Below are 11504 nucleotides of genomic sequence, written 5' to 3' on the forward strand. Positions count from 1 at the left end.
CACTTTAACGGTGGTAGCCATGAGAGTTTCTGTATCTAACACACCAATGAAGTTATACAACAATCTCGGAGGAAATCCTTACAACCAATTTGTTAACATGGGCAAAAACATTTTTTTCTCAGCTGACCCATTTTTGTTAATTTTTTTTCAAAGAAAAATACAATACATAAAACCTGTCAACCTGAGGCAGACACCCACACAGCATGGAAAATTTCAGCCCAAACAGTTTAAATTGGGCAAAGTTATAAGCAACTGAAAACAGAGCCTTATAATGGAAAATATAAGGCAATTTTAACTCCAGGTGTTCCTACCTTCATCCTCTTTAATAAAGCAATTGTGTGAGGGTTTCAAAATAGTTTTAAGGATCTGACTTCTCAACATAAAAGACCCTCTAGGGTCCTCTAGGACCCGGTGGGGTAGGAGGGTCCCAAAGCCCAGGCTCCAGCCCACACCCATAAGTCCATACAGCATTAAAACAGCCCCACAACCCAAGTCAGCTGGCACAGGCCGTCGTGGGTTTTTCTTTGTGGTGTAGACATACCCAGCATAACTCTACTGTAGGCAACAGGGCTACCTACACGTGCAAATGTTTTCAGGATGGGGCCCTTCATTTAATATCAAGGGGCCAGGTTCTGAACTCTCTAAACTGGTAAGGAGGCAAATGGTGTTCCAGCGGCATAAACCCATTGTAAGATGAGAGGAAGCAGGCCCAAGAACTACAGCATAAAGCACAGAATTCTCTGATCTCTAGCTAGACAAGAGGCCACCAAAAAGAAAATTCCGAGATAAAATAAGTTACCAATACTCCTCTGTGTAACTGACCCACTCCTTCGTTAACTGACAAATAAACTCACTGGACAAATTTCTGATCTCAGCTAGACTAGAATAAAGTCACAATACTGGCAAAACTTCTATCAAATTCACTGAAGTAGGACAGGGGCCTACCTCTCTGGGGCTCTGCCCTGTGTAGCTGTGCCACTCAAGGAAGAGCCCTGGAAGAAATTGTACTTGAGTCACCACTTCTCCCTTGCTCCTTTTCTTGCATACAGGGTGCAACTTACCTTCCCCCTTGTGCCAGCCTAACTCTGCCCACTGGTGCATTGAGGGCAGCGGTACATGCTCTGCCCATTTCCTTGGGAGGGAAAAGGGTGGAGGGGACAGGGAATGCAAGAGCTGTGTTCAGCACCAGACCTGGATTCAGGAGGGTGGGGTCTTATGTCCTCTTACTCTCCTGCCTGGACACGTAAGACAAGATCACAACCTAGCCCACTGACTGAGCTGGTCACTCTGAAAGCCTGCACCAGTTTCGTTAAATAAATTCAGTTAAAATGGTTTAGATAAACCAGAATAACTCCTGTCATTTCAATCTAAGAGTAGCTTACTTCACTTTAGATTAAACCTGTTTCTGGTCAATCTAATAGGAGTCAGAGTAGCAGCTGTGTTAGTCTGTATTCGCAAAAAGAAAAGGAGTACTTTTGGCACCTTAGAGACTAACAAATTTATCTGAGCACAAGCTTTCGTAAGCTACAGCTCACTTCATCGGATGCATTCAGTGGAAAATACAGTGGGGAGATTTATATGCATAGAGAACATGAAACAATGGGTGTTACCATACACACTGTAAGGAGAGTGATCACTTAAGGTGAGCTATTACCAGCAGGAGAGCGGGGGGGCGAGGGGGGGGAACCTTTTGTAGTGATAATCAAGGTGGGCCATTTCCAGCAATTGACAAGGACGTCTGAGGAACAGTGGGGGGTGGGGGGAATAAACATGGAGAAATAGTTTTACTTTGTGTAATGATCCATCCACTCCCAGTCTTTATTCAAGCCTAAGTTAATTGTATCCAGTTTGCAAATTAATTCCAATTCAGCAGTCTCTCATTGGAGTCTGTTTTTGAAGTTTTGTTGTTGAAGAATTGCCACTTTTAGGTCTGTAATCGAGTGACCAATCGAGTGTCCACATATCTATTCAGGGGACACCATCATAAGGCCTAATCACATCAGCCACACTATCAGAGGCTCGTTCACCTGCACATCTACCAATGTGATATATGCCATCATCTGCCAGCAATGTCCCTCTGCCATGTACATTGGTCAGACTGGACAGTCTCTACGTAAAAGAATAAATGGACAAAAATCAGACGTCAAGAATTATAACATTCAAAAACCAGTTGGAGAACACTTCAGTCTCTCTGGTCACTCGATTACAGACCTAAAAGTGGCAATTCTTCAACAACAAAACTTCAAAAACAGACTCCAACGAGAGACTGCTGAATTGGAATTAATTGCAAACTGGATACAATTAACTTAGGCTTGAATAAAGACTGGGAGTGGATGAGTCATTACACAAAGTAAAACTATTTCCCCATGTTTATCCCCCCCGCCCCCCGACTGTTCCTCAGACGTTCTTGTCAACTGCTGGAAATGGCCCACCTTGATTATCACTACAAAAGGTTTCTTCCCCACCCGCCCCCCACTCTCCTGCTGGCAATAGCTCACCTTAAGTGATCACTCTCCTTACAGTGTGTATGATAACACCCATTGTTTCATGTTCTCTATGTATATAAATCTCCCCACTGTATTTTCCACTGAATGCATCCGATGAAGTGAGCTGTAGCTTACGAAAGCTTATGCTCAAATAAATTTGTTAGTCTCTCAGGTGCCACAAGTCCTCCTTTTGTTTTTGCGACAGGAGTGTGTTCACAGCCTTTTACACCAGTCCGAATCAGTTAATAAGACTCCATATATTAAGTTGCAGCCACTCAGAATACAGAAAAATCCTAAATACCCAGGCTAATGTCAGATTTTAACACATTTAACCAGAATTCAAATGATAAAAAGGCTAGATTTACTTGGCTTAAAAGTGATCATCCTTTTTAGTGGCAACTACTTAATTTTCCATTGGTTTTCCAGTCTAGATCCCAATCTTTGAAGAATCCTGAGCCACTGCAAAAATATACAAAACATCAAAACTGTGAAAGAATGTTACAGTTAAAACTTAAGAAGCCACTGTGAAATTGATTAGGCAATAAAACTGTCATACCACAAAAGTACTGTACACAAAAATCCAGCTGTGCACATCTTATTTATGTTAAGAACTACTAGAGGCAGGGTTCAATTTCAAATTAACTTCTCACTGTTGCAACTACTGATTTAAAAACTTAATTACATCTTAGAGCCCACACATGACAACATTAGACTCAGAAATTTTCTAAAGACAGATAAGTGAATCTATCATTAAATGTAAGGCTAGTCACTTCCAAAAATTCAGCTCATCCATTTCCCTGACAGGCAATAAAGATTAATTTCTTTACACTAAAATCCAAGTCACTCACAATTAACAATGATGCCCTGTCATCTGTAATGTTTTCCCCACTACTCTTTCTTAGTATCTGGGAAGAGTGTGTCAATGCTATCATTTCAAACATGAAATGTTAGTCTTTTCACATTTTTAAAATTAGAAAGACAAGATTACTTACAGCATCAGGGTGTTTTAATAATCTGCTCTTATGCACTAAATCCCCAATCCAGGAGCGTACTAAACATATGAGTATCCTATTAAAGTCAGTTGCAGTCAGTTGGATTACTTGTGTGCTTACAGTTAAGTGTGTGCATAAGTGCTTTGCTGGATCAGGCCCTAAATAATGGGGCAAGTAAGAGAGAAAACTGAAAAACTGAGTTTTGTCAAATCTAATTCTGCAAAACTCCAGTCAGCATTATGTATTTATCTGTATATACAGAGCCCATCTCCAAGTATCTGAGACCTAGAGAAAACTTAAAAACCAGCAATAACTAAAATACATTTGGGACCAGTGGATCAGAAAGAAACAGCTATTCTACAAAACATGTAGAAAGAAAAAATAACTCAACACACCAATAATGCAAAGAATTGCTGAACACTGGGTCTTCAAGCCTGATGAGTAAGTAATGCATCTATACCAAAGGTCATGAAATAGCAACAGAGGCAATTCACTTCAAAGCTTCCGTTAGTAATTACTCTGGCTGGGATTTCAAAACACATTGGAAGCTGTGTCCTTTCTGGTTAATGTCTGTAAAAGTGACCCCATATACTGCCTACTGAGTCCCTACAGATCAGATCTTTTGGGTCATTTTTAAACAGTGTTTTGTCATATTTGTTCACTGTGGGCTATTGCTATATCTGGCCTACAACTGCCATATATACCACATCTGTACGTCTCACTGTACAACCGGGCTCTGCTCCTCATTAGGGCCTCCAGGTGCTAGTGCACTACAAATAAATAATCCTGATCCCATCAAAGTTAATAGCAAAACTTCTTCAATGGCAGCATGATCAGACATTATGGTTCTAGCAGTTTCAAGACTGGCCATCTGTCCTTTTTCTGATGTACCTCTGTATGAAACAAGCAGTGTCCCCATATCCTCCACGTTCAAATTCAAAAATAGCAAGCACTTACATAGGGATTATCCAAGGAGCCAAAGGGAGTTAGGCATCCAACTAATTGAATTTAATGGGAGTTGGGAACCAAGTATTTGAAAATCCCAGCCTTAACGTTTATCTGTCTTGATGTTTATGTTCCACTCAAATATTAGGATTCCATTTTTTTGTGTTTTTTCACTCAGTCCTGAGGACAGCATGTATTCCCTCCATACCTGCAGAGAAAAGTTTGCAAGTCTGGCGATGATATAGGAATATTTTAATGGAAAAATAAGGGGATTTAAATCCAGTTTTAAGCAAAATAATGGAGAACACAGAAGACTCTGGTGAGCTTGTGAAACTTATGGGAATTCACTCACACCTTGGTTTCAGAAAAGGTGTTAGCAAATTATCTATGTAGTTGCTGTCAGTACTGTACAAATTGTAACAGGGAGCCAGCACTTTTCATTTGAGAGCACTGTAATAATTTGTGGCTTGTGTCCTAACAGCAGATTATCAGGAATAAAATACTTGTGGTTGGAATTTGTATATCATCACTTCTGCATGTTGTGCAAACTGATAGAATATAATTGGCTTAGCATACAACTGACTTACTCATCCACACTCCAAGCCACCTCCAGGATGTAAGCAAACTTTGCAATCTCAAAAGCCTACCAGATTCAAGGCAGTGCTGGAAAAGTGACAGTTCGTCTTGATATCTTAAATCAAAGGGAGGGAATGTGAAACTGAAAGCTGTATGTTTTGGGAATAGGAGGGAAGGGTGAATTTGATGCTCATGAAAACGGAGGCCAGCTAGCATTAGATAGGGTTCCACATTGAAAAGGGAGGTGCATTGGAAGCTTCCCCACACATATAATAAAGCTTGCACCTAGTAGCTTCACCACTAAGCCTCAATCCTGACCTGCAGTTTCAATCCCGTTCTGGCCCTGAAGCTCTCCTCAGCAGAGGCTATGAATTGTGCCAAGTTGTTCAACACTTCTGACATGAGCAACCCTTTAATAAGCAGTACTGATACTATAAATCTGGCGTAAACCTGCCATTTAAGGCACATTTGAACCCTGCCTACTCGTGTTTAAATTCTGACAGATTAAACCAAGAGGGAAGTCCATGAGTTTATTCCAAAATTGAACGACCCATGATGTCAGTAAATAAAGGCAGAGTTTAACACTGTAAAAATCAGATGCATCTCATTCATAGCGAGAATGTGATTGCACTGATTACTTGTTCTCTGCAGTAACGTAAAGCAAATAACTACTGAAGTTTCTCATTCTTCATCTGAGTACATTTTCTAACTTAATTTTCTATACATACTAATGCTGTAAATATATTCATTGAGATTCATAACTTGAGCACTAGCCATACAACTCACAAGCGTTAATGAAAGATGCATGTCTAAAAACACTTTTCAAATCCAGATTATACCCTTTGTCAAGAATTCCAGATCACTTGTCAAAAAAGCTGCACAAGAGCCCACACTTTCTTTCATTAATAACCACTGCAGAGGTTAAACATTTTTCAGTTTTAACCCTTATTTTTAAGGTAGCACCTCCTTTAATGAAGTTTGACATTTTAATTACATGCACACTATACATCAGCCCCAAATCAGTCAATTGCTAGAAAACACTGATCTTCCCAATTTAAATTAGACACTGTAGAATCAGACATAATATTTGTGAGAACCAGTTAATATATTTAGATGAGAAACAAGATCTGAAAGAAATTGTTCAAAGGCGTATTAATATTTTTATTACGGAATGAACAATTTTTTTAAAGAATACTGAATGTTGGAAATGAAGAGAAAAAATGTACTTGGTTGTTGTACTATAATATGTTAATCCTCTAGAAATGGCCAGTAGGAGGATCTTGCACTTGCAGAACAGAAATGTTGCAGGGGGAAAATGAAAACACATTAAAAAAAAGTCTACAGTAGCAATAATAACCTGGCTTCAGAAAGTTACTGGCCATTAGCTTTGCACTCCTAACCAGTCACTAATGAAATATATTTGTAGCCTCAAACATTAATCACCCATATTAGGTATCAAGGGGAACTCAAATATCCCCATATATTGGTGCCTATCATAAATTAAAACAAAAAAAATATATAATTTAAAAACAAGGTTTTCCCTTTCCTCTGTTTCTTTGACAGATTCCTGTGACAATCCACCTTCTATTAGTGAGCATTTAGGAGACCCTAACAACATATTTACGTAACAAAAAATAAGAATTATATAACACACAGTACACACACTTTATGAAAATATAGATGCATACACCACATGTGCAGATAGACAGTACCTCTTTACCTACCTGCTTCATACCTCTTCCAGAACACTTGTTTATGGGAAGTTCTTCTTGAATGATACATGAAAATATACAGACTAACTAAAATGTGTGGCTCCCAAATCTGAAGTGGTGGTATGCATGTGGGTTCTTCTAAGCAGTTTTGCTAAAATTCCTTCCATCTCCCTGTCCCACCCCGTGCTGGATGCTGTCAGCTGGAGGATGCATGGGCAACTTATCGAGTCCAATGGATATAATTCTCATTAAATAGAACAGACTGGCGCAACTACCTTTAACACAAAAGTGCATCACAAGGAAACTATAGGTCCAGCATGCAGTGCTTCCCCATGATCCCAGCTACTATGCTAGAATGCGGAAATTGAGCGAGCACTGCATTCTGGAACCTGTAGGCTCCCTGGGCTGTATATCCGTATTAAAGATTAGGGTTTTTCCTCATATTTTGTGCAGCCAGCAGGTTGCATTTTGGCCATTTGTAAGATTTCTCAGTGCTGTTGACATGAGAAGAGCTATTAAAAGGCCATTTTTCCATGAGCAGGATTTGGTGAATGTTCCCTCCATGGAATTAATACTCACCTGGTGGTTTCATGTAATAATTCTCAATATCAGACATGTCCGTATGCAGCGCGCACTCGAGATAGCTGAGGATAACTTTTCTACTGAAGTAGTACCTCATACCCATCAGAAAGATGGGCAAACAGCAGGTCAGCAGCAAGGACTTGGTCACAACAAAGCATATTACTATGGAGATAAGGAAGAGAAATAAACGATACCTGTCAGAAAAGAGAATTTAGTGTTGATTTCGGAATAGAAACCCATTTTAAAAAAAAAATCAGACATAACATACATTTGTACAATATAAACAAAAGCTAATCAATTTACATTTTCACAATAATGTATTTTAGATTAATAGCACATTTTTCATTTAAGAACAGCCTGTAAAAAGTTTTATTTAAGACTCCCAATTCACAAGTTACTTTAAAAAAATTCAACTATAATAATTATATCACATTTGATGAAGGATTTTGCAGTGTGTTTCTGTAAAAGCTCCCATCCAACTTGCCACAGTTGAAAAATCCTGCAAATATCATTGCGTCACACAAATATCAAAGACAGATGGTGTATCTATTAAGATATGTCTGCGATTGCTGCTCAGACAAGATTTGACTGCATCACCAGTCCCTGCAGAGAAATCACAGCACTAAAACCAAGATGTCCACATATGACTTTCCATTTCTACAGCACTACAGGGGACAAAGCACAACTGTGACTAAGGAAGATATTTTGCGCACAACACCCAGTAGCTGCGTGCTTATTAATTAATTTATTATTTTGGTCACTGGAAGTTATACAGGTTTTCCAGAAGGTCCCTAAGGGCCAGTCATCCCAAAACCTTACACTAGCCTGCTTCAGTATCAGGAAGCAACGTAATGCAGGCCTACCGAAAATAAAACAGCAGACAGCACTGAGATGGCTGCTTGCCCCATCATCACTTACCACTTTGAAAGCTGTGAATCTTAAGCAAGGATGTTTTTAGATCAATCACATAGGCACACAGAGAGAGGCGGGCACAGACTTCATTGTTCTCAGGTGCATTTAGTATCTTACCAATAATTACAAAAAGTTACCTGACATTCTTTATCATTCCCTTCTCTCTCCCTGGCCCAAAAGGTGAAGGAACCAGCCGCCTTGCCGCATGCAAAGGGCAAGGGCATGAGAGAGAAAAAGGGTCCACATGGTGTTTTCTTTGGGGGGGGGGGGGGGGCTTTTGCATTGACGGCAACTGACATTATCTTGCAGAGGTAATTTTTTTTCAGCTATTAAACCCTATCAAGCAGCAAGTAAATATCGGAACAATCTAGTTTCCTCTCGGCTGTCAGCTGGCCAAGGCAGGGATCCCGCCTTAGTTTACGTTTTATGAAGCTTTGTAACTTGCATCAAACCCGAAGATGCAATGTTTAAATAAACATATAAGGCACGCGGCTTTGAATTAATACTAAACCAGCAGCTCTTTGCAATACGCGCTGGTTACAAACAACGTCTCGCCCCTCGACCCCGCTGAGGTCAGGGCCCCGCGCGGCTGCATGCAGCAGGGCGACCCCAGCCGCCGCCTCTGCAGCCAGGAGGTGGCGCGAGACCTCCCGGGTCCAACGTCCCGCAGCGGCGGCGTCTCGCGCCCGAGCCCGGCGGTCTCTAGGTAACGCTGGAACCCGGCTGCAGCCGCTGCCCCGCCCAGGTGCCGAGAGAGAGCGGGGAAAGCTGCGGGCGGAGAGCGGCGGCGGCGCCGCTCCCATTCATCGCTTCACCTCCCCCCTCCCCAGCGCAGCGCAGCATCCCGGCCTGGAATAACTGGAAAGGCGAGTCTGTCTGCGGCGCGCAGGGACTCGCCGCCGCCGCCTCCCGCACCGGCGGCAGCAGCTCCCAGCCCCGCTCCGGCCAGGCTGCGCCGAGAAAGCGCCGGGCGCACCGGCCCCGGGCAGCAGACCCCCGCAGGCTTGCAGAGAGGAGCACCCGCCGCCCCGCCCCACACTTCTCCCCCTCCCCCCCCCGCCCGCCAGTGCAGAGAGACGCACACAATACACACCCCTGCACCCCCTTCCCCAACAAGCTGCAGGGACCCCCCCTCCCCTTGCGCGCGCGCGCACACACACACACACACACACAGGCAGAAGCAGAGCTCGCAAGTCCCTGCCCCCGAAACCCAGTCCAGGGATACCTCTCCTAGACACCCAGAGCCACCGGAGCCGGCCGCGCGCCCCTCTCCCTCTAGAGGGAAGCCCCTTGGACACGCAGCCCCTCAGACCTGCAGACAACATCCGCCCCCAACTTATCTCCCCGGAGGACGCTCCCCACCCCTAGCCAGTAGCCACGCGCACCCCATGTGCAAGCAGGGAACCCCCACCCACACGTTGCTCGCAGGCTGGCTGCTGCCCGCATGCGGAGTGCAGGCTGGGTGCATCGATCGGTGTTGCACACTCCGCTCTGCAGTGATCTCCAAAGCGGGGCTCAGGATCCAGTGCTTCGTTCCTGCTCCTCGCAGTCGCCCGAGGTAGAGATCCGCTGTTTGCAATATTGCGACTTTTTAACGGGCCTGACTTTTGCACCATGACGGGATAAGATGCTGAAGCTGCGGCTGTTCTTTCCCTCCAGCACCAGCAGCTCTGAGACAGCAATTCTGCACCAAATATTAATAGGATCGATGCAGGGATGGGTTCTCCATCCTTCAACACAGATCTTATTACCATTCTTCCTTTTTATTACAATTGCTGAACAAGTGTGCCCCCTAAAAAAAAAGTGAATATACTTACTAGCGAGTATCCCATAGAGCAACTGAATGAGGGGCTGGTGTTTTAACCCTCTAAATGCGGTGTTAGGAATCCTTTCCATGATTCCTTCATAAAATATACGGCGCACCACCTCTTGCTCGGAAGGATGAAATTCTCGTATATAAACGTTGTCTTTCTTGAAATCCTCTTCCACACCACTCAGAGAAGCTGCGGAGGAGGAAGGTGAGCCGGATAAGGAGGGCCACATCTGGGAGGAAGACACAATGATCGCATCTTTTTTGGATCCTGAAATTGATTCATGATCTTCCGCCACAATCTTAGTCTCACAAACCATTTTGGGAGACGAACAATGCATGCAAACTGGCCGAGAAACAAAAAGGAGCCCGGCTTTAAATAAGAAACAAAACACGCCAAGCAGTAACTGAGAGGAGCAGCTTTTATGAGTGCGAAACAAACGGAGCTGCGTGGAAAGCGAGAAAGGAGGGCCAGTGCATTTTGGAGAAGTATTTATAATGCAGCAGAGCCGGTGCAATTCGGAATCAGGGGGTCCCTCAGGGTCCTAGCGTCCTTTGTATTGGCTGGCAGGGGTCACCATGTGATCTCCAGGGGTGGGGAGGAGAAACACCTCCTTTGGCTTGCGTTTTATTGCTCATTACTACAGCATGCATTTCATTTCCTCTTCTTTTAACTATCCAAGCCCTGCTGGGGTATACAGATACTACGCAAATCTGTCAGAGGTGGACCTGTCTCCTTGGCGAGGGGGAGAATATGATTGACTTTGTTTAGCAAGGGCTCTGACTGAGGTTCAGGTTGACACGTTGCAGAGTTCGCAGCATAAAATGTCTGGCATTTAGATAATCTAGAATTCTTCTTGAAAACTACCTGCTCCTTAAAAGACTACCAATTCCTGTTTGTTTCAGTAAAATCTATGTAGGAAAAAGATGCACAGATTGTTCTAGAAATAGTGACTATCTGAAATCTATCTCTCTGTATATACATGCTTGTATACATTTACATGGCTGTATGTATATAGATTCTTGTGTATACATGCGCATATATAGCCAGTTATCTAGAACATCTGTCTAAAAATCCACTGATCTATACCTATATATTCATTGGTTTCAGAGTAACAGCCGTGTTAGTCTGTATTCGCAAAAAGAAAAGGAGTACTTGTGGCACCTTAGAGACTAACCAATTTATTTGAGCATGAGCTTTCCTGAGCTACAGCTCACTTCATCAGATGCATTCATTATTCTGCAGCATGGAATCTCATTAATGGTCTCAAGAAAGTGGAAAACTTGAGGCTGATTTGGCACCTAATCGTAGTGATTCGAATTTGGTCTCAAATTATGTATAGTTTATAATGCAAGTGCGGTATGTATTTATTAATAAGGCCTTATATCAAAAGCGATAGGGGTGACAAACTAATGACAACTTTGAATTTTCGTTAGGGAACATTCTGGTTTCAAAATGCATTTGCTTACTTTTTAAAAATGTAACTAA

General features: G+C 42.8%; 1 protein-coding gene across 1 annotated transcript in view; it reads right to left on the bottom strand.

Moving 5' to 3' along the window:
* The window catches only part of NAT8L (N-acetyltransferase 8 like), a 55552-nt gene extending 44917 nt beyond the window's left edge, over positions 1-10635 (bottom strand). Inside the window, exons 1-2 of the mRNA XM_007055975.3 lie at positions 10023-10635; positions 7291-7455 (exon numbers count right to left, since the gene is read on the bottom strand). Coding sequence (XP_007056037.1) covers positions 7291-7455; positions 10023-10356 — 499 coding nt within the window. The 5' untranslated portion in view covers positions 10357-10635. The remainder of the gene's footprint in view (positions 1-7290; positions 7456-10022) is intronic.
* Between the last annotated feature and the right edge of the window lie 869 nt (positions 10636-11504).

The sequence above is a fragment of the Chelonia mydas genome, chromosome 4 (assembly GCF_015237465.2).
Source record: "Chelonia mydas isolate rCheMyd1 chromosome 4, rCheMyd1.pri.v2, whole genome shotgun sequence".
Taxonomy (NCBI): Eukaryota; Metazoa; Chordata; order Testudines; family Cheloniidae; genus Chelonia; species Chelonia mydas.